Below are 23,498 nucleotides of genomic sequence, written 5' to 3'. Positions count from 1 at the left end.
TGTAGCTTCCGCAAAAGTAAACTTTGTCTGATTCTAGCTCATAGAACAATAATCCAGAAATGTATTTTTATCTCTATCATGTGCCCCTATCTATTAATAAATGTGAATATTCTGATTGAGGTGTAGGACACTCCTGTTCATTTAGGCTCATATGAATCAAGTTCCCTCGCCCAGGAATGCTTGGTTTGGAGTGTTAAAATGGCCTAGGTCCTATTTATGTTACAACTTTGGTAGTGTTTTAAAAAGTCAATACTGACCATAAGTATTTGCTGTGTATTCATGAAGAACTATATGCTTATTATAGTGCATCTGTAAATGTACTATTAACTACTGCATTAGTAATCTACTTGGTCGGGCTCAACATCACTTCACAGCAAAGTTCATCTACAGATAAAATGCCAATCACAATTGATCCAATACTTAAATAATCAATTGCTTGTGCTTTCCTCCCTTTTTTTAGGGGTTTTGGCTTTGTGAAATTTGGAGATATGGAGGAGCATAAGAGAGCCTTACTGGAATGCCACTTGGAATCTGGTCTTGGAACAAAACCTTTGCGGCTCAGCCTAGCCATCCCTAGGAGGTAATGAGAAAAAATGTATCTATCCTTTGTAGGTTCAGATTCCAGAATTTGTTCTTCAATAGCTGCATATCTAGGACTTATATTTGATTTTGTCAATTAAAATCAGGAGCCTTTCTGTTAGACCTGGGGTTACCAGTCCACATAGGATAGTCTGGCGCAGAGCAGGTAAGGCTAAATTCCAAAGGCAGACGTGTTGTGCTTATATCACTCACTTACAGCAACTCAATGTCCACTCACCAAAAACAAATTACACTAGACCAGTTTAGAAAAATACCGGTACCTTTTATAAAAGTTATTTTCTGTTAAGCATAAAATGGTGCACATTCGGTATCTTTTCCCATCAGTTCTATCATTTACACCTGTTACCTTCAATTTAGCTATTCTCAGGTTGTTTAGTTATGGTTCAATGAAATAACATTTCACATTTAATCAGTTTCGCAACAATATGCCCTAGGACCATTTAGTGACCACAGTGTAGCTTATTCAGTTGGATTATCCAATGTAACTACCCAGCAGTTGCCAACTTTTACTCCTATGTTTCTTCCCTCCCCCACCTTATTCTCTTTTCGAATGCGCGGTGTCAATACACATCCAGAATCTTGGGGGATTTTACCAAACCCTGGCTCCCCTGGGTCACTTTACCAACCCGCCAGTATTAGCACTAGATTGGTTGAGTATCAAGTCACAAGTTCATCGATAGTCATGCCAGGCTGACTCTCACTGGCTAGCGCACAGTTCCACAGAGTTCTTTTGCATCAAATTAAAGACCAGGGCCTGTGGCGTAAATTTCTGGGACCACGACCCTTATCCCCCAGTTCCCCGCTTACTTGTAGTTAGTGAGGCTGGTGCCTCCAATCAACCGCTTTCCTCCACCAGCGCCGTAGTCCCGCGTCTACTCCCCTTACAGGCCAAATCGCTCTGCCTCAAGCCTGCAGGAAGAGGAGGACGCACTCACTCACGGCACGCTGGTTGCACCTCACCTCCGCTCTTCACCAAGGCGCAGTTAACAGGTTAACTGAAGGTCCGCGCGATCGATCCTGCGCGGGAGATTAGTGTCTTCCTTGCGGCGTCGCCTTTCTCATCAGGCAGCTGACAGGCCCTCCTCCGGACCCGCCCGTCAGCAGCTAACTCCTTGCTGTCGCTCCGCCCCCGCCCCTTTCTGGGTGAAGTGTCTCCTCTACGGGACCTGTGCAATCCCGGGCCACTATTCCTGCGCGAGCTCGTTGACTCCGCTGACTCCAGCACAGCGTTCCCGCTCTACACCCTCGTACCTCAGAGAGGGGTAGATGACTTCGAGACAGCGCTTCTCAGTACAGGAGAGAGGTGAGCACTACGGGGGTACCAGAGAAGGAAGTCTTTAGGAATGAATAAGGCTGAGGAATTCCCTCAGTTCCTGGGTCAGTCTGACGCTACCGGGTACCGGGCAGATCTCCCTGCTCCGCTCACCACTTCTCAGCAGTCTTACGATTTCACCCCAGCATCAGGTAAAAAGGTTCTGGTAACTCGTGAGGACCTTATGTCCAAATCAACCGAGTATAAATCAGTTGGGCCAGGTCTACGGTTAGCAGGTCGGTGACAGCAGTAAGGCAGCAATCCCTAGGGAAGGAAGTCAACCCTCTGTGTGTCCTAGCCCCCTAGCGCCACAGCCTGTACTCCCACTGGCTCAAAGGTCACTCCTTCACATCAACCCCATCTTCATCTAAAATGGCCGCCCTGGTTCTGGCCTTTTATAGGTTGGGCTCTGGCTACCAGAACCAGCCAGAAGGTTCTAGAACTTCCTAATAGAGTCCTATGGCCCTAGATCCTGAGGGAAAAATGTGGCAGTTACAAGCCACCATTTTGTGACTCTGTTTTCATCATTTTTAAGAGGGTGACTAGGCCTCAAAGAGTTAGAGGGGCAAGGTAGCACCTAACCCCTAGGACAACGCCAAAATTCTAGTGGACAAAAAAAATAGAAAACTTAGGAGGCAAAAAGGGAACAAAATAAACAAATAATAGGAGGGACCACCCAAAGGGCTGACAGGTCTAACACTTTCTTACTCTTAATTATTAGGAATCTGGAGTTTATATTTTGGGAGTGTGTATGAAGATTTTATCATTGAAAAGGTGTCTTGGTCTTAAAAAAAATATATGCAAGAAGTGTTAATGAGAAGCATATGTTTGGGGCACGGTCATAAATGTCAAATGGTAGTCTCTAGAGTCTAGAGTGATGAGATGTGTTAAAATAGAAATCTAGCTAGCCTTACCTCATGATAAAATCTGGGCCTGAGTGGTGTTAAACGGACTATCTGAGAGCACAGTATGGTAAATATGATATTAAGCCACCTGCCCCCTGTAATAGGAAATCTGGACCCTCAGTTTTATGACTTAGAGTTAGTAAGGTAAAAGATAAAAGGCAAGGCTCCCAGTGTTGACGAGGATCTGAACTCATGGAGTGGTGTAAAAGAAAGCCAAGCACGAATGCCGATGCATAGGAAATCTAGAGGCACTGATGGATGAAATGGAAAGTAGCAAATGGAAGGTTGCTAAGAAGGAAATCTTGTGCTTTAATGAAAATGGGGTATACCAAAAGTGACAGATGGAATGCCTGAATTGAACGTAGCCACGGTTAATTACGTTGGCCCACATCACAGTCCATTTTAAAGAAAATAGGAACATGTGGCCAAAAATAAATATGATGTTAAACATTCAGTAGGTGCCTGCAAACAAATCAATACAGCTTTTTAAGAAATTCTGCTGTAGCGAAATAAAGGTAATACATTCAGAACTGTGCCCTCAATAAAGAATAAGATTTCAATAAAGTACTGATGTGGAAACAAAATGTAGTCCTAGAAATAAAAATCTTACATCCAAACAAATCACATTTGAAAAGGAAGCATGCGCAAACAAAATACAAATGCTATAAAGTAGTGCTAAGCCAGGCCCTTTGATTCACAGGGTTATGTGCAATCAGAGCTTCATGTATACATACTGCAATGCTCTCACTAAAGCATTCTTGACTGTCTGGGTAGATCAAGTCCATTGCTTACCTCAAGAGGGTTGTGTGGTGCAAACTAGCCACAGTGAAACACGTTTATCAAAAAGTGTCACTGCTCTGCCAAGGTTTTATCGTAACAGTAAATTGTATCTCATGTCCTGCTCACAAGCCCACCTGCATTATCACCACAAAGTTATGAAAAGCACCACTCACTTTTTTCAAACAACATTACAAAAAAATAAAAGTGCTTATACAATGATCTTTTGAGTTGGTATCAGAAACCAAAAAGAGATTTCTACCTCTCAACTCTTGCTTTGTCGTAATATGCAAACGGATAAGTAGATGAAAGCCTGTTCTAATTGGGTAGCGGATGCACTTGCATATTCCCATCAAGAAAGATGATCATATTTTTGATAGCTGATCATTGTAACCAGAGCAGTTGTTTACTATTCGTTCTGAATTCAATGGCTAGGCATCCTTCCCGAAATTCTTGTGGCAGCAATTTTTCAGTGCGTTCAGGCAGTTTATCTATATTTTAATTAACTAAACTACTTTCTTATTAGAGCTCCTGTGGGTTTCAAACAATTTTTTGTCTTGAAGCAATTTGCTGCTGGTTTTTCCGTAAACCAGATGGAGACCATTCTGTTTCCTCAGAGCAGTTGTAGTTCATGAAGGTTATTCTGCTTGCTCCCTAGGGATCGTGCGCTTAACTCCACTGTGGCTCTTGACTTCACATAGGCAGCCAACTTTTCAATATAAGCCAGGATCTATGCTTGCAATTCCCAGAAGATTCTGGCATTATTGGTTCCATTCAACTATGTAGTTTTCACGTCCGCCTGAAAATCGAAGAAACATAACTTTGTTTCTCTTCTCATCACACAGCAAATCCACTGGCGACAGAACTATGCATTCTTCCACAGCTACAGCCAGCTATGCCTTCATAGACTCAGGAGTTTCTGCTTGTGTAGTTTCTCAAGACAACTTCTTTGTAGGGGGACCAGATGTCCTGAATTTCCCCGTAGAGTTCTGGTTTTTGGAGAAGTGTCCAGACACTTTTCTCCAAATTTTAAAAATATCCTGTTTTTTGTGTAATGCCCAGGTGAAGCAGAGAAATGTCCTGTTTCTTTTTAGGTCTCCCCTTTTCCATTCCGCAGGAATGGATTGGAGAGAATTCTAGTGGTCAAAATACTCGTCAAACTATGGCTTTTTCGGTGCTGTTTTCTTCGAGTTCACGTGGCCACAGGCACGCGCTTTTGGGCCATAAACTTTTTTTTCACGAGCTTTTGTTGTTTTTCATTGGCTCTTCACTTTGTCCACGCCTCATTGAAGCTGCTCCCTCTGCCCACCTTCTCTCTGTCCTGCGCGTGCCTCTTGCTTATCTCACCGTAGCACGACAACATTCAGACGTGCACTCTTTCCAAGCATACCCCCCCGCACACTAAACACAAACAGCCCATAGACTCTCCCATTCACGCACGGCAACACGCACACGTCGACAACATTCAGACGTGCACTCTTTCCAAGCATTCCCCCCCCCCCCTGCCTTTAACTCGCGGAAACACGCAGACGTGCACTCTTTCCAAGCATACCCCCCCCTGCCTTTAACTCGCAGAAATACGCACACTAAACACAAACAGCCCACAGACTCTCTCCCATTCACGCACGGCAACACGCACACGTCAACACCATTCAGACGTGCACTCTTTCCAAGCATACCCCCCCTGCTTTTCACTCGCGGAAACACGCACACCAAACACAAACAGCCTACAGACTCTCTCCCATTCACGCACGGCAACACGCAAACCAAACACAAACAGCCCACAGGGAGCATAAGACCAGCACACGTGGTAGTAATGAAAACTAGACAAAGTCCAGCCGCTGCGCACCAAATTCGATCTTTTGGGACTCACATGTAGCTTACGTTACGAGCAAGATGGCTACCGGCGTTCATCCAGCCTATCAGTGCCACGCATCGAAAGCCCCCGTGTCCCTATTACCCAGAAGCCCTGCACCATAGAGAGACACAGGACAGCTGGCACTCTCCTAGATGTCCATGCTCTACAAATCGGGACACTAACGATAAATGTATTTTTGGTCAGAGGAGTTAAAACACCCTTTGGTGTCTGCAAATAAATCATAATTTTGGGACAGAAATAACAAGGAACACCAATCCATGCAGTTATTCAAGGACAGAGGTCTGAGGATAACTAGCACCAAGACAGGTAATAGACTGTGACCGGCACAACTGCAAAATGTATTCACGCACGGCAACACGCACACGTCGACAACATTCAGACGTGCACTCTTTCCAAGCATACCCCCCCTGCCTTTAACTCGCGGAAACACGCATACTAAACACAAACAGGCCACAGACTCTCTCCCATTCATGCACGGCAACACGCACACGTCGACAACGTTCAGACGTGCACGCTTTCCAAGCATACCCCCCTGCCTTCAACTCGCGGAAACACGCACACTAAACACAAACAGCCCACAGACTCTCTCCCAACCCCCCACCCCCACCCCCAGACTCTCCTATTCACGCACGGCAACACGCACACCATAGCTTCTCTCTTTCATTCATCTGCACGTTCCTGCCTTTCACTCGCGGAAACACGCACACCGAACTCACAGCCCACAGACTCTCCCTCCCACCCCCCCCACACTCCCAGTCTCTCTCCCATTCACGCACGGCAACACGCACACCACATTTATATTAGGAAGATATATACATCTAAGTCACGTAAATACAAAACATGTGGCATTACAAATGCTATAAGTGTCACATTTGATAAAGTTAAAAGTATTGGCATTGTAAATCACAAAACATAAATATAAAATGTCATTTACAAAACCAACAGCTCCAACTTTCCTACTGCGAGACCTATTGGCAACGCCAGTGCTTGTTTATTTAGTCCCTGAGTTGAGCATACGCATTGATGTCAAATAGATGTGCGCATGCTCACTTTGCACTACTGGAGAAGTTTTGTCCTGACGCCACTTTGGTGAGCGTTGTAGCACAAAGGGAATTCCATCAAAGAGAGACATTTTCTCTCTGGATTTCCCTCCTCTTTCCACAATGGCTAGCCACCAGTGTGGCCCTGCTCTGCCCTATAAAGCGAGCGAGCACCAGCCAAAAGCGAAAGGGGCTTGGAGTGTAACCAACCTGTATGACCCTCCCCAGCCCTAACAGCACCAGCAAGTTAGGACCCTGTCTCCACATCAGAGCTGCTACAGCTAGTATCCTTCAGCAACCACACAAGACTTGCCCTCCCGGCCTGCATGCTAGCACAATACTTGCAATATGAGTATTTAAATGGCTTTGTGCCATTTTCTGTTTGTTTGGTGTTAAAACGAAGAATGATGCGCAGGCCTGTCTTGTAGTAACGGTAGTAGATTTATTCTTGAGATTACTACATAGGTTACAGGTTACAGGATGTTAGTCTGCTCCATAAAAGTGCCCCACCAGGAGCAACCTCCTCGCTGCTCAGCCCTTCCACACCAACTGATTCTCCTTTCAATACAAACCCACTGAACATTCTAAATGACCTCACCATAGGCTGAGCAGCAAGGCAGAGAACCTCCATAGGGAGGATGCATTAAGTAACAAGTACATAACAACACATCTCCCCCTTATAATGATTAAAAACGATCCAAATGTTTGAAGGTGATAAAACACACGTCAGCAAAGAAGGATGCATAAACAACATAATCATGATACACCCCTCCTTAAAGTGATCATAAACAATCAAATGTATGGAGATAGTAAAACACACATCTACCCAAAATAATAATCATAAACAAACAAAGAATGCAAGATGAAGAGATACATTCTTAAAAACAGTGGATGGTATCCCTCATAACTCACACTACAAACTACAGGTATCTCACCACCACACAGAGTACCCATTGCGCCTCATACTAAAGCACAAGACTGCGGCAGAACCAGGGATCTACAACCCTCTACTGCACATACTAATGGCAGGACAGGTCTAACCTGAAAGAAAAGATAAGACTCCACCCATACCAAAACAGGGTAACTTGAAACCTAAAACACTCTCAAAACATAGTATGGGTATCTGTAAACCCAAAACAAATTCAGGGTATACTTAACCCCTTCGCAGCGGGGGTGATTTCCCCGCTGTGCTGGGGGGCGGGAGGCGGGGGGGGGGCGCGCACAGCGACCCCGTGCTCATGATGAGCTGAGCTCATCATGAGGCACAGTGCTTGTGTGCTCATGACGAGCTAAGCTCGTCATGACCACACCCGTTTCCGTGGAACGTTCAGCACATCAGGGGAATTATCCCCGCGTGTGAGCGTTCCACGGCTCATGTTGAGCTCAGCTCGTCATGAGCACACAAGCACCGTGCCTCATGACGAGCTGAGCTCGTCATGAGCATAGGTGTTAAACCCAAAGCAAATTCAGGGTATCCTTTAACCCAAAGCAAATCCAGTCTATCTTTTAAACCTAAGGCAAATCCAGGGTCTCCTTAAACCCAACACACTCTTGCAACATACTATGGGTATCCTTTAACCCAAGACAAATCCAGGGTATCCTTAAACCCGAGACCTTCAAACAAGGAATCCATAAAAATCTAGCACAGATGCGCACAGTCATAACACAAGGTATCACTAACCCTTAAAATAGACAGTAGGTATGACCAACCCACACAACCCACCTTGAGGACATCACACTGACTTGACATAAGCACATCCCCTCACATTAGATTGGAACCTCTGAGAAAACGAAGAAAATACTACCCCATTTAAATCAGTGAAGATGTTAAGTTACTCCAGTATTGGAACTTTTATAGATTCCCATCCCTTGTATCATTCCCGTCGTCGGGATTGGAGTCCCAGGTAAATAAAAAATATCATAGAAATAGGTGCAGACCTACTTCTTTTTTTGTGATCTCCTCGACGTAGTCGCAGATGAAGCATCATCACTGTCACGTGAAACAGGATCTTTTTGTGACTTTCATTTCTGAAGCCAAGTGAGCAGACGTCCCTCACGGTCGCGCACGGTCTTAGTTGAGAAGATCCGACAGATCTTGCAGTCAGTAGCTTTATGATCCGGATACAAACAATAAATACAGTCTTTATGTTTGTCCTCCACATTACATCTCTTTTTGGAGCAGGTGGCACAAGCCTTGAAACAGCCTTCTTTTCCTTGTCTGACATGTTGAAGATTTGTTAAGAGTTGATATAAAAAAGTAGTTGTAGAAAAACTGAGCAGAGCTCAGTGGAGACTCCCTTGCACAACGTCTGGTAGAAAATTTAAAGCTCTGAGGCTCTCTTAGGAAGGTTCGTTGGGGTGAGGCTGTTCTGATTGGCTGTTCATTTTATTCGGTCTCTTTTATAAAAAGAAGTGGATATGCTACAAAATGAGATGAGGCTTAGGGCTTTTTCTTTTTTTGTATCTATTTCTTTGGTATTTTTTATTTACCAGGGACTCTCATCCCGACGACGGGGAATGATACAAGCAATGGGATTCTATGAAAGTTACCAATACTGGAGAACCAAAGTTACAGGTAAGTAACTTGTTTTCTTCCCCACAAACCCCAAACAAAAGAATATTATGTTGCTGGATGGAAATCTCAAATTAATCTCTGCAATTGGCAGTTGCAGTAGAAATAAAGCTTGTTTGTTCATAGCTATGAGAAATCAGCCCAAGTCACGTAAATATCTTTGTCAGAAAAATATGCACCGATGATGTAGGTGGCTCACCAGAACACAGCTTGCAGGCACACGGAAACAGAAACCTCTTCAAGAACAGCTCTCAGGAAATGCCAAAACCCAGTACTCATCTGATGCAGCAATATCTTGGCAAATTGTATTCAAAGTAGAAGAGCACTCTCAACGTCAGGATCGCAATCAAAATCAAAGGAATTCTCCCCAAAGAGCTAAAATGGTCGACCGTGCGTCGTTTGGCATCACTTTCAAAGGAGATTAGGCCTTGAATCCAATGTGACGTCACATACAGCTTGCAGAGCCTTTTTGGCTTCAAGATTCTTCAAGTCTTAGGATTGGATCATCTCTCGATGATTGCTGTCTGTCCCAGGTTATCCACTTCCTAGGGAACGGTTGAGGAACAAGGATTTGAGTTGTCTTTTGAATTTCACAAAGGAAGGCAGGGTTCTGATGTGCCGGGGGATGGAATGCCAAATCTTGGGGGCGCTTCCAGTGAGAGCATTCAGCTGTTCTTTTCCTTCTGGTTTTAGGTGGGATGAGAAGGAGGGAGTTAGAACTTCTCAGATTCCTGGATTGGCCTGCTTTTCTGAGTTTTTTCGCCAGGTACTCGGGTTTGCCAGTGTGCAGGGCTTTATGGGTTAGGCAGGCTGTTCTGAAGCTACTTCGCATTTCGACTGGAAGCCATTTGAGTTCTTTGAGTGCAGGAGAGTTATGATCAGATTTTTTAATGCCGCTGATCATTCTAGCTGCCGCGTGTAATGTTGTTTTGATGGGTGCCAGGTGCGATTTAGGGATTCCTGTTAGGACTGCGTTGCCATAGTCCAGTCCTGATAGTACTAGAGATTGTGTGGCCAGTATAAGGTCCTTGGTTGGAATGTAGGGTTTAATTTTGTTCAGAAGTCTGAGGTCAAGGAACGCCCTTTTGGCCGAATTCTTAATGTGTCTCATCATGTTCAGTTTTAGGTCTAAGGTGATGCCTAGAGATTTGACAGAATCTGCTAGAGTGAGATTCCCTTTGAGCGCATCGATAGCCTTTAACCATTCGGTGATTTGGGGGTTATCCTCCTTGTTCGAGATGAGGAGTGTCTCAGTCTTGTCTGGATTTAGTTTCAGGTGGTTGCTTGTCAGCCAATCTTGAACAACTTTCAGGACATCATTTAGTCTTTGAATGTCTTTGAGAGAGGTAGTTTCCAGATAGATCTGCGTATCATCCGCAAAGAGGTGGAAGCAGATGTTGGCTTTTCTGAGTAGTTTGGAAAGAGGTTCCATGTAGATGTTGAAGAGTTGAGGCAAGAGCACCGATCCTTGGGGGACGCCCTTGTTGGATTTTGGAGGTGAAGTTTTTGATTTTGATTTTTTGCGTGCGGTTGTGTATAAAGGAGGAGAACCATTTAAGAACTACCTCGCCAAGACCAGCTCTTTCTTGGAGAGCCCTTATGAGGAGTTTGTGGTCAACCGTATCAAATGCTGCTGAAAGGTCAAGGAGAATGAGAAGGCAGCATTTGTCAGAGTCTAGTGATTCATGAATATCGTCCATGATGTTCAGAATCGCGGTTTCTGTGCTGCAGCCTTTTCTGAAGCCAGACTGGTGGGAATCCAATAGGTTGATGTTGTCCAGGTGCTGTGTCAGTTGATGAAGTACACATCTTTCAAGTGTTTTTGAGAGCAAGGGGAGGTTTGATACAGGTCTGAAATTGTTTAGATCTGTCGGATCTAGGCCAAGTTTTTTCAGCAGGCGGGTGACTTGCCCTATTTTAAGGCAATCAGGAACCACTCCGTTTTTTAGGGAGCTATTTATGATTTTGCTCCAGAGCGGTGCAAAGGCGTATTCATTTTTTTGATCAGTAGGGGAGGAATGGGGTCTAGGACATGTGCAGAGGGTTTGGAGGATGAGATCAATGTGATTCTCAGTTTCTTGCACGGGATGAAAACTGAGCCATGAGTTGGGAGAAGAGCCAGGAGAGAGAACATGTGGCACTCCCGTGATGCTCTTCATGGGGTGGGATTTCTTGATGTCTAATGATAGTTCGATTTTTGATATCTTGTCGTTAAAGAACTGGGCGAAGTTGTCACAGAGATCTTTGGGTGCCCTTACAGATGAGGACACTGGCTTGGAGGTTTGTTGTCTAATGACGCTATAGAGCTCCTTGGGTCTGTTTTTGGCACTGTCCAGTGCCTCATGGAAGAAGCTGGATTTCTTGTCTTTGATGTGGTTATTATACTTCCTGCGGGCTGATTTAAGCTGATCCCGAAGGATGGCAGTCTGGTTGTTTCTCCACTTTCTTTCTTTGGCTCTTAGATTCCTCCTTTCGGAGTTGAGGTCAGAGTTGAACCATGATCTGGACGTGATGGCTCTGCTCTTTTTGAGCTTTAAAGGAACTATTTTGTCGAGTAAGGACACTAGGTCAGTATTGTACCGGTCAGTGAGGTCATTGGTGGAGAGGTGGACTTTGTTGTTAGGGAGAAGTGAGCTTATCTGATCTTCTAGGATTCCCAGAGGAACTTGGGAGAAGTTTCTCAGCCATTTGGGAGGGTCTTGAGGGGGTGAATGGGAAAGAGTGGGGTGATTGATATGAAATAGGATCAGGTGGTGGTCTGACCAGTCGACGGGGAGTATGTGATTGATCGTGATTGTGTTCTTTTGTGCAATGATGGCATCCAGTGTGGCTCCTTTGTAGTGTGTCTCCTCTGTGCAGTGCTGGATTAGATTGTTATCACAGAGGAGACTGGATAGCGATTGGATTAGTGGGTTGTTGGTCTCGTTCCACCGAAGGTTCAGGTCACCGAGAATTAGATTATTGGTATTTCCGAGTGCACATTGTGCTATCAGGTCGGATAGTTGTTCTCCAAATGCGGCGTTTTTACCTGGGGGGTGATAGAGCAAGTGACACAGTAAAGAACCACTATCTTTGGTCTTGATATTGGAGGAGAGACATTCAAATGAATCGTAATCGAAAGAGTTGGTTTCCGTGATGACCAGATTGTCCTTGTGGATAATGGCAATCCCTCCTCCTCGCTGGTCTATATTGTCCTTGTTGATTAGGGAGAAGCCTGGGGGTACCAGCATGTCTAGGCAAGGAGGCGATATCCTATTTAGCCAGGTCTCCGTGAGGAACGCAATGTCAATGTCATGCGAGAGGATAGCCTCAGCTAGATCAATTGCATGAAGTGGGGCCGACCTGCAGTTGATCAGAAAGCAGTTAGTGAAAAGCTCTTTGTTGTTGGCAATCCTTTCTTTGGGCGCCCTAGGTATGGCGGTGAGGACGGGCCGTCTTGTGGGTTTTTGAGCAGGGAAGGCCTTTGATCACTTGGATTTTGCATTTAGGGGAGTTAGAGGGGGGTGTGTCATATGAGGAGGCTAGAATGGCTGCTTCTTTGTCTGACATGGATGCTTCTTTTCTAATGGGCCTTGAGGTCAGGGTGTTATATCGGACATTGCCTGGTTCTTAGCCCTCGGGGCAGGGACTACGGTTCTTGAGGCTTTTTGTGGCCGGTGTTCTATGACCCTGATAGGGGGTCTATGAGGCTGGGTTCCGAGGGTTTCTGTGGGCCAGGAGGGGCTTTTTACGTTGACGGTAGGGGGAGTCCAGGGAGGGGATTTAGGGGGTCTGCGGGCTTTATCTAGGTTGGAGAGGATTTCGGTTAAGCCCTGGTAGATTACGTCTATCTGGCTTTCAAGTGACGCGAGACGCTGCGCCAAGGAGTCATGGGGGGAGTTGGGGGCATCTAGGGCTTCATTTTGAGTGCTGAGGCTCGAGTTGAGGGAGTGTAATCTCTTATTAGTATTGAAGGGCGGTTTGTCCTTTTTAGAAATCAAGGGCGAGGTAAAAGGAGGAGGATGGATGGGGGCAGGAGCAGGCTTTGAGTGTCTGAGGACTGTTATGGAACTAGTGAGGGGAGGGGTCATTGTCGACGGGTCACGTCCGTGAGGTTGCGGTGGATGTATCCAGTAAGGAGTCGAGTTAGTGCTTTCTGTAAGGAGCTGAGGGATATGGTTGGTAGGGATTGTAGGGTGGGTGGTGGGGGGTGTGATGTTGTGGCTGGCGTTTTCTGTTGAGGTTGGTTGGCTGTAGGCGGGAGTTGTGTTGCGTTGGGGCAACGCATCTGTGGGGGAGCGTATTGGGTCAGGGCGGATCGGAGTGGGTGTGATCAGAGAGGGTGGAAGAGTGAGTCGCAGGCTTCAAGGTTAGCTGTAGTTGTAGGTGTGTTAAGGGTTGAGATGGGGTGCTGTAAGGGCGGGAGAGCAGATCGTAATGAGGGAAATAGGGAGTCGAAAGTTTCAAGGTTCTCGTCGTTTGCCTAGATGAGGACCGTGCCATTTGTGTAGATGGTCATGGATGCGATCCCTCTTCTAGCTGAACAATTGGGGAGGGTGGCAGTTAATTTGCAACTATGGGGAGTGGTTGTGGTTTTGGTGATATAGAGTTGCTTTCTGATCGTGGAGATCCAATCTTCCGGTCTCTCAGTGTGGAAGATAAGGTCCGTCTTAATCGGACCTTTGGAAGCTGAGTGGTAGATGTCTGTGAATAGGGTTTCTTTGTGTTGTCTGATTAATTTCTGTTTGAAGATGCGTCTCATTTTTGTAGAAAGGAGGGGGGGGGGAAGCTGATCATGAATGAGTTCCGGCTATGGGGTTTCAGGTGGGTAGGTAGGGATTGAGTGAGAGGGGATGGCGAGTCAATAGCCATCATTATTATTATTATTATTATTATTATTATTTTATTTTTGTAAAGCGCGTAGTCACCCAGAGGTATCCCAGCGCTAGGGACCCTAATTCTGAAGTACGGTGGGCCAGGGACCAAGAGAAAAAGAAGGAGGTGGGGAGGGACAAAGAAGGAGGGACTGTGTGTAAAGGGGTACCTAAGAGGGGGAGGGGGCGAGTGTTACAAGTCAGGAGTAGGATGAGTGAAAGTGTTAATTTATCTCATTGGGTATTGTTCTGGCCTGTTGTTAGGTGTAACCAGGCCTCAGACCTGATAGGGACTGAGGCGGGGATGTAGTTCCTGGTAGGCTTAGTGATCTACTTCCCGTGGTCGTCTAAGGGCAGGGTGTGGGATCTGTTAAGATGGAGGGCTGTGGCTCGTGAAGATCTAGGGGGTGGGCATCGTATGGCCAAACAGCCTTGGCAGGGGGCGAGGAGATTTTATGTTGGAGCGGAGGTTCTATGGCCTGACGGACATTTTTAGAGTCAGACTAGCTGACAGGGCGATATCAGGAGTGATAGGTTTTTTACAGGGATCCCCTTTGTGCTCCTAGGGGTGTCCGCGCTCCGCTGGTCAGATTGAGGGCCTGGGTAGTCAACCGGCTTCATTTGTGGTTGGGGAGGTCGCGCGTGGCGGCCATTTTAGAGTCAGCCTTCTCTTTTTTTGCATCCAGACTCGTTGATGGGATGATAGGCAGAACAAATTAGGTTTTACTAGATTCCTCTTTATGCTCCCAGGGGTGTCTGTGCTCTGCTAGTTAACGTGGGGGCATCAGGAGTTGGCAAGCTACAATTGTTTTAGTGTAGGTCGCGCGTGGCGGCCATATTGGAGTCAGGCGACCTACCTCCGGCGCTGCTCCGGTGCAGAATCGAACGTGAATCTTTCCAGAAATAGGATCCACGGTCCGTGCTCGTCACTTGGTGGTTTCACGTGGGGCTGCTGAGGCGGGTCCAGGCGCTGCAGGGGATCCTTATCGTGCTGTTGATTGATTTGAGGAGCTGGGCAGGATGCCTCCATTCGATTTCGGCCGGCCTGCTCGATTTGCCGGGTCTTATCTCGGCAGAAGCGTTGCGAGGAGAATATGGTAAGTTGCGGGCCGAGTTGGTCTGGTTGGGGCTTTCTGAAGGTGGGCGAACACTATTGTAGTGATCCCGATCCCGGGAGCCAGGTTCAGTGCTCCCTCCCCGCGGTATGGTTAGAATTACTTTTTAGGATCAGTACTGGGCTCAAAGATGCAGCACTGAGGTCTCTCCTGATAACAGGTGAGTAAATCAGAATTCGTAGTACATCCAGTGAGCGCCACAGAGCTGCGTTGCAGAGAGCTGTAAAAAGGGGCACGGCCTGCACCACTTCTCTGCAACGCAGCGCAGTGGCGCTTCCTGGAAGCACCTTGTGGGCTACTTGGCTCCCAGGGTCCCTCAGGTTTGAAGTGGAATTTTTTCCCCAACTTAAAGTGCGCCACAGGGCGTGTTTGCACACATCACGTCAGGCCCCGTCCCCTCCCTTCACCACTGTGTAAACGTGCCCTGTGACTGTTTAAGTTGAGAGATTAATTCCCCTTCAATCCTAAGGGTCCCTAAGGTCAAACTATCCCACTAGGTACCTCCAGTAAGTGCCACAGAACTGTGTTGCTGAGAGGTGTACAAAGGGGCGTGGCCTCTGAACCCCTGTCTGCAACGCAGCTCCCTGACGCATACTGGAGATACCTGTTGCGCTATTTGGCCCTCAGGGACCCTCAGTTTTGAAAGAGAATTATTTCCCCAACTTTAAACGCGCCATGGGGTGCATTTGCACAGCGGTGAAGGAAAGGGGTGTGACCTGAGGTGACATGTCTACAAACACGCCCTGTGCCGTGTTTTAAGGTAGAGAATTAATTCCTCCTCAATCCTGTGGGTCCCTGGGGGCCAACTAGCCCACCAGGTACCTCCAGTAGGCGACCGGGGGCTGTATTGCAGAGAAATGTTCAGAGGCCACGCCTCATTTTACAACACTCTGCAACGCAGCTCCATGGCGCTTAATGGAGGTACCTGGTGGGCTAGTTGGCCCCCAGGGACCCTCAGGATTGTCAAGGAATCAATTCCTCTACTTATACCGCGCCACAAGGTGTGTTTGCACGCATGTGAACTCAGGCCCCGCCCCCTCCCTTCACCACTGTGCAAACGCGCCCCATGGCGCGTTTTAAGTTGGGTGAATAACTCCCCTTGAATACAGAGGGTCCCTGGGGTGCAACTAGAACACCAGCTACCTCCAATAAGCGCCACAGAGCTGCGTTGCAGAGAGGTGTAAAAAGGGGCGTGGCCTCAAAACACCTCTCTGCAACTCAGCCCCCTGGCGCATCCTGGAGGTTCCTGGTGGGCTAGTTGGCCCCCAGGGACCCCTAGTATTCAAGGGGAATTTGTTCCCCCTCTGCAAACGCTCCAAGGGGCGCGTTTGCAGAGTGATGAAAGGAGGGTGTGTGGCCTCAGGCGCGATGCCGGTCTTTTTTTTATTTTATCTTTTTAAGAAGGGGGGCTGTGTAGCCCCCCCTTTCTTTTTCAATTTTTTGGGCCCTGGGGACACCATCCCCCAGGGCCTGCCCCCTAATTATTATTTTTAATTTTCAAAAAAGGCGGAAGGGGGCGGCGTGGCCCCCCTCCCGAAGCCTTAATCGCCCGGGGACCCCATCCCTAGGGGCATGGCCTTTTTATTTTATGTTAACAACTATTGGGGAGGGGAGCCTCGTAGCCTCCCTTCCGGGCCACTTATGGCCCTGGGGTCCCCAACCCCCAGGACCGGCCTTTTTTTATTTAAAAAAAAATAATATTTTGGGGATGGGGGGTGCGTGGCCCCCCTCCCGAGCCACTTGTAGCCCTGGGGACCCCATCCCCCGGGGCTGGCCCCCTACGTTGGGGACCGTGGGGGTGTCCCCAATCCCCACACAGTCCCGCCGGCTCCCCGTATCCTGCAGGAGCCGGCATTGCTTTTCCACATGGGGAGCAGCTAACCTGCTGCTCTCCATGTGGAAAAACAATCTGCTTTGCTATTTGGAAGAGAGAGCAGGTTTCCTGCTCTCTTCCAAATAGCAAAGCAGTTTGCAATGACAGGGTGGGAGCCGCGAGGCTCCCGCCCTGTCATTGCAAACTACAGTGTCCTGGTGGTGGGCACCCTGGGATACTGCAGGAGCCTGCCCTGGGGGTTGGCGGTGTAGTGTAGTTCCTATATTCCCAATAGGCTCTGCGCATTGGAATAATATACCCTGCAGCTTAGACGTAGGACTTAAGTCGACTAGGTCTCTGCCGAATATATTATACTTAATTGTGAGTGCCGGCTAGCTCAGAGGTCACTAGAAACTTTCTCGAATAAACAAGAAGGGATTTGTTTCTGACAACAATATAACATGACAACTTTGTTTCCCCAGAATGAAACAATGGATGGCTATTTCACTCAGTCAGATGTGCATGCTTTGTTTCACCAGAGTTGCTTAGAAATAGAGAGAGGGGCGTTTTCAATAAAAGTATTTATTGAACAGTCTTATTTCTTAAGCATAAGAAATGCACTGCTACAATTGAAATGCTAGTTAAGAAGTACAATGCATATAATACGAATAGTATTATAAAGTAGTACTGTAAAAGCACGATATGGTTTCTAAGCCATAAACATAGAAGACATAAAATGCATAAAATACATACAATGATAAAATAGCGGCTAAAAGTACTCAACTGGTGCTTCTAACATACGCCTACCCCGGTGTACCTAACCGTAGCCTAGTACGAGGGAGGAAGTACACTGGAGTAGTTTAAGTTTTAGTATTTCTCTGCCAAGAGTCTGTTCAAGAATTCTCTAGGGATCTAATCCGCTCCGTACCTTGGTTTTAGAATGATAGAGGTCTTGTATCTCTCTCTCTCGAGACCCGATCTCCCACCAACCCACAAGGGTAGCCTGGGAACACTGGAGCTGGATTTCTCGGCAGGAGAAAAGACCGCGTCTTTTCAGTGCGTCAGTTTGGAGGGTCGGCTTCCTTCAACACTTGCAGCAGCAGGGCGTCGGGCAAGTAGTTAGTCGATCTACTCCGGAACCACCTTGTGTTTGACTGGGCAAATGTAGTCATATTTATACCCCTGAAGGTGCCGAGTCTGACGTAAGATTGGACATAATATCGTCACTAGTGCCTTAGTTCCTTGAAAACTCCCGGATTTTTTTGATAAATCAGTATTCAAGCAGGGGGAGGTTCCTGACTGCTGAAGGCTGGTTTTACCACGAAATCAATGTGGATTCTCGGAGTTTAGTGAAAGTAGCCATGCAGTATTAGGGCTGCGCAGGCTATAACTAAATAAGGCAATGATTCTTTATGCCTATATAAGGACTGGATGGTTTTTACCTATATATGGGCATGAATCGGGAAAAATTACACTAGGGTCCTGGATTCCCACATAACACCCACTCCACGAATGTTAAGTTCAATAATACATAAGCACTGAACATATTTCAAAGCAAAGGGTTTACAATCCCACCCCAAAATACAAAAATGCATATTCGAATAGATTTGTTTGCATGAAAAGAGCATACATCATGTAAAAATCATAGGCATCATGAAATCAAATATAAACTATTAGCATACATCTTCACATTATATAAAACGAAAGTACAGTCATTAATCGATACCTGAGATCAGTCCCATAGCATAATTTTTTTACTATCTTGGAAATCGAGGTTGAAGTCAATTATTGTTTTATAGGAAGTTCAAACACGAAATCTTGTTCTCTAAGAATAGTTTCTACTTCAAGCAGATTACCCTGTGCCAAAGTTCTATTTTGGAAAAAGTTCAAATTTAGTGGAATGTTTTGAAAAAATGAAGGCCGAATTTGCAGAGTTCAGGGAACACTGTGTGAAATAATCAAAAGTTATTCTCAGGAGTGTCAGTAGAGTCGGGAGAAAACATCAGATTGTCAAGGCTCGCAAAGAAACCGTCTACCGTAGTAGGTGAAAGTGGAACCACTTCACCTACTGATCAAAAGTGCAGAAGTGTGGATCATCGCCGTCAGCGTTTGATGCTTTAGCAATGTCCGTAGTAGATGGTACCTGTATGCCTGTAGTTCCTCGTATCTCACCTTCAGTTAGACTTGCCGGTGAGACCTCAATGAATGCCGTCATCAGAATTGGCAGCCGTTGGGGGCAACACGATGCATGAGCCGTTACAGGACCTAGCAAAGCGTCGACATCCGATGGCAGTACTGATGGTAAGTGTAAGACAAATGTCCAACACGCATTTCTGTCTGGAAAGCAGGCATCGAAGAACAGATAAGATGCAATCTTGCCAGATTGGTCTGAACGAAAGAAACCAGGTTCTGTTCAGATCTCTTAAACGAGCCAAGCCAAGAATCTGTGAAATCCTTTCACGATATCTCATTGCAAGGAGGCATTGTTCCATGGTAGTTTCGGTGTTGCTGTTTACCGGACTTGCCATATCGGAGCAGAAGGAATAAAAATGGAATTCCTGCTACTAGTCCCAAGATAAGAGGCAGGCCGCCGAACACAGAGTGCACGAAATTAGGAAAAATGCCGAGGACTGCTTCAAATGGTGCTAATAGTTCCGAAAAAATCGTCTTAAATACATGTGCGATGCCGTTGGTATCAGACATGTTTACGATTTGGCTTAACATTTCTGCGAAATGCACTGGGCAGTTTGTTGATAATAATGCATGTATCTCTGCAGAAGACCTTGCTACTTGCAGATCATACGTTTCTCTAGACGAGGTAGGTGGCACAGTTTTCTGTAAAAGAATAGCTTTCATTCTGTTTAAAGTATCAATCCGAATAGAAGAGATATTCAGTGAAGGCCATAAAGCCGTCTCCCTTTCTGTCTCTGTTTTTGGACACAATACTTGCATACAACAAGTGACCATGGACGACACAGTTACGAGATAACTTTTTCCTGGCAACATGCCACAACAGCTGTGATCATTCAACATAACGTAACTGCCATTGGATAGCTGACTGAAAACCGGTAATATCGTAGGAGAGGGTGAAGCGTGCAGGTGGCATGAAAGGTTATTTGCAGAACCGTCATATGCTCCATGTAAATTAACTTCATCGCACAGAAGTGTACCACTTAGTGATTTTTTGCAATTATTGCCACTAAGGAAACCTTCATGTCTCCTATTCCGACACTTATGTGTATATGGTAAAACCCAGGTCGACTTAATGTATTCTTTACCCAACTTTTCATACAGGCCCGCTGGTATATGCTCTAGACAATACTGAAACTGGAATGTCGTGACTGGAATTCAAATGGAGCCATGAATTATCCACTCAATCACTGGTTTCTCGGAAACTGTCAATTGTAATCTATCTATGTTTTTCAATGCTCAGCACCGTATAGTCTGCTCCTTTTTGTGCCAAAGAGATTTTTTTATTTGTAAGGTTAAATACAGCAAACAATGACGTTGTATTGATTAGATGCCATGGCACATAGCCAGAACGCAGATTTCGCAACGTCCAGCCTAACAGCATGATAGAACGCAATTGAGACTGACCATGTTGTAATTTTAGTAAGTCTTGTTGTATGATATCTGTAGCAGATGATATGATGCTGTCCATGGAATATATTCTGGAGGACAGAGTCGTTAACCCATTGTCCACTACAGACAGTGCTTTCTCCAAATTAATACGATCAATTTCTCATATTTTTTCTGCAGTTTCTATTTGCGTCACTTTCCAAGCTTCGTTGTAGGCTGCATATATACCGGCGTATATGAAACGTTTTTGCCTTGGCTTGCGAGGTCCCATTGAGAAAAATCGCAAATCATTGCTTTTTTTAAGTAAAGATAAGTGTTTTTATTTCTGGGAGTGTAGATTTCTGAAGCCATTCAAGGCAAAGCTTCCCTACACTATAAGTAGTTACCATCCCTGGATGTTGTCTCTGGGAATATCTTGGATCTGGCCTATTCAATCTGAATCCTTGTGATTTGTTCAGGAATCTTTCATGACAGTTATTAGTGTCTGTTTGCCAGATTAACCATGTTTTCCAGTTAGGATCAGTTCTGTTCTGTTTTAATATATAGGTTACGTCTATCTCCTCATCCGAAGCGTTATTACTGTCCGGTGCAGCTTTAGGTAAAGACGGTTTATTCAAATCTTTTATCTTAGCTAAGCCAAGACAAGTAGTCTGTTGAACAGTGTCATTTAAAAACAAAATTTGTTCTGGTATAGTGCAGGCTCTGAATAGTGCTTCTAAACCTTGTACCTGCCATTCTTTTGTGCCCCAGACAGTTTTTTGTCTCGATGTTGTCTTTCCAGTAGTCCAACCCTAAAGTAGACAGTTGAGCATAAAAGTTTGCAGAATAAATTTGTTTAGTATTGGTTAACATTGTTTTCATTCCTGTGTTTATATTTTTAAAATAAAACATTTCTGGATTTGTAACATTGAACCCTATAAAGTATAGAAATTTCTCATAGAATTTCCTCGAACTGCCTTTTGGCGGTGTTGGACAATGTTCCCATTGATTGTAATAAAACATGTTTCTAGGGCTTGCAGATTTATGCAAATAATGATGACCATAATGATTAAAACAATACATATGTTCATAATCCGAAGACCCTTCTAAGTAGTTATGTTCTGTAAATTTAGCTGATATTTCAAAAATTTTCATCATGTTGTTAATAGTCTCAAAGTCCCAATCATCAGAAAATTCACTGGGTGCAACAAAGTCACTCAAAGAAACCTTAAATTGGTGTGGAAGCTTCAGAAGCTCAACCGGACCATAGATGCCATAATCAGTTTTGTCCCATGCTATACCACCAGGTATAGGAATGGCTGTGATGTTTACTGCTGACAGTCCTCTTTTTTTCACGATGAGATGATTTGTAAGGTTTCAGGACCAAGTTGATTTTCTTACTTGCTGTGTCCATAGTACTGTATTTTCCATCAATCATCCTTCCCAAGCTCAATACTAGCACGAGCCAGAGCAGGAGGAAAAGTACACCCAATCCAATCCAAAATTCCACCCATGGTGAAACCAGATATGTTTTTTCTAGTAGATGAAGGAGTTCTGTTACTTTTTCCTTGAGAGTTTTGTTTGCTGGCTCATTTTCAGGTTCACTGGGATCCTCAGAAAAGTTATCGAAGTTGATAAAGTAGCCAGAAGCAGTTCTGTCAATTGTTAGGATCGCATCAGGATTACTCGAAATCACTGGAGCTGTCTCTTTCCTTGTCATATTTGTATACTCAGACGGTACATCATTGTAGACAGGTGTTTCTTGACGAACTGTTATTTGGGTCTCGAGTCACAAGTTCCATGGATTTGTTACATAGTCTTTCTTTTCTTACTGCAGGTTTATCAAAAGTGATAAGACTTTCAGTTTGAACCTCTTGTATTGAAGCAAGATTTGGTCGCCTGCTACTTCTCGGGAATCCACTGGGCCTACTACTTATTATTGGCCACATGATTGTGGTTTGACCAGGTCGATAGACACAACTCTGTTCTTCCTTTTACCAGCAAGGGGTGGTAGTACTACTGATCTTGTTCCTTGGATGGCCAAGACAGGTACTGCTTTTCTGTAAGAAGGCCCAAATTCCTTCTTCACCGCGATCTTCTCCCTGACCAGATCCCCAATCTTTGGAATCCAGACAGGCCTTGCTGGGACAGGTGGTTTTTCCTCAGTGGGCGTTTGCTTCTGTATTGTATTACTCAGACGACTTATTGTTTCATTTAAGTCCTGTAAAACAGTCAAACGATCTTTGACATCAAAGGGTTTTTGTTCCACCACTGAAGTCTGACTATCGAGGTCTTCGATTATCATTCTAGTACCAAACATTAATTCATACGGAGGGACTCCGCCCAGAGAATTTCTTGGCAGATTGTTAAGACTATGTTGGACACTTGTTAGATGTTTGACCCACCCATCACCCGAACCTAATACTTTAGCTGTTATGGATTGCTTTATGTCACAGTTTTTTCTTTCCACTACCGCATTTCCCTCAGGGTGGAAGGGACTAGAGTACCACAATGCAATGCCCAAGCGGCCATGGCCTCCTTGTAAGCTCGAGAGCTAAACGCAGGACCCTGGTCAGAATGAAGCGTGCCAATTGCGTATGTGCCGATAAAGACTCGCAAATCCTTTATTACAGTTCTGGCGTCAGCCGAGCGCTGTGGCCACATCCAAATGAATCTTGTGCAGGAATCCACTGCGACCATGATATATTTATAGTTACCATACCTTTGTAAGGGACCACATGCAAGCGGTTTATCTGAAATCAGGAGGGGCGTCTGTGCAGGACGTTTTACTGTTGATACTTTCATTTTCTGGCAGATTTCACATTCTAGAACATAGTTTCTAGTTTGTTTCCTCATGCGTGGCCACCAATATCTCTGTTTTAATAATGATACTGTGGCGGAAATACCTGCGTGTGAAGATGCCAGTCCCTCATGTGCTGCTAAGATCAGTCCTAATGTTTGGAATTGCCCTGTCCCCCACTCCAGGGATTCGAGCAAAAGGAACATTATTTGCATCAGTTTTATATGAGTACTTTATTGGAAAGCCTTTCGGTAGTGTCTTACCACTGTCTTTA

At 45.4% G+C, this 23,498-nt stretch overlaps 1 protein-coding gene across 2 annotated transcripts in view; it reads left to right on the top strand.

The window, feature by feature from the left end:
• C4_1H6orf52 (chromosome 4_1 C6orf52 homolog) overlaps nucleotides 1-23,498 on the top strand; it is a 287,362-nt gene that overhangs the window by 151,104 nt on the left and 112,760 nt on the right. For both annotated transcript variants that reach the window (XM_078688091.1, XM_078688090.1), the window contains exon 6: nucleotides 461-580. In XM_078688091.1, coding sequence (XP_078544217.1) covers nucleotides 461-580 — 120 coding nt within the window. The remainder of the gene's footprint in view (nucleotides 1-460; nucleotides 581-23,498) is intronic.

This window comes from Lissotriton helveticus, chromosome 4_1 (genome assembly GCF_964261635.1).
Source record: "Lissotriton helveticus chromosome 4_1, aLisHel1.1, whole genome shotgun sequence".
Taxonomy (NCBI): Eukaryota; Metazoa; Chordata; class Amphibia; order Caudata; family Salamandridae; genus Lissotriton; species Lissotriton helveticus.
This window is presented reverse-complemented; position numbering and strand designations above follow the sequence as displayed.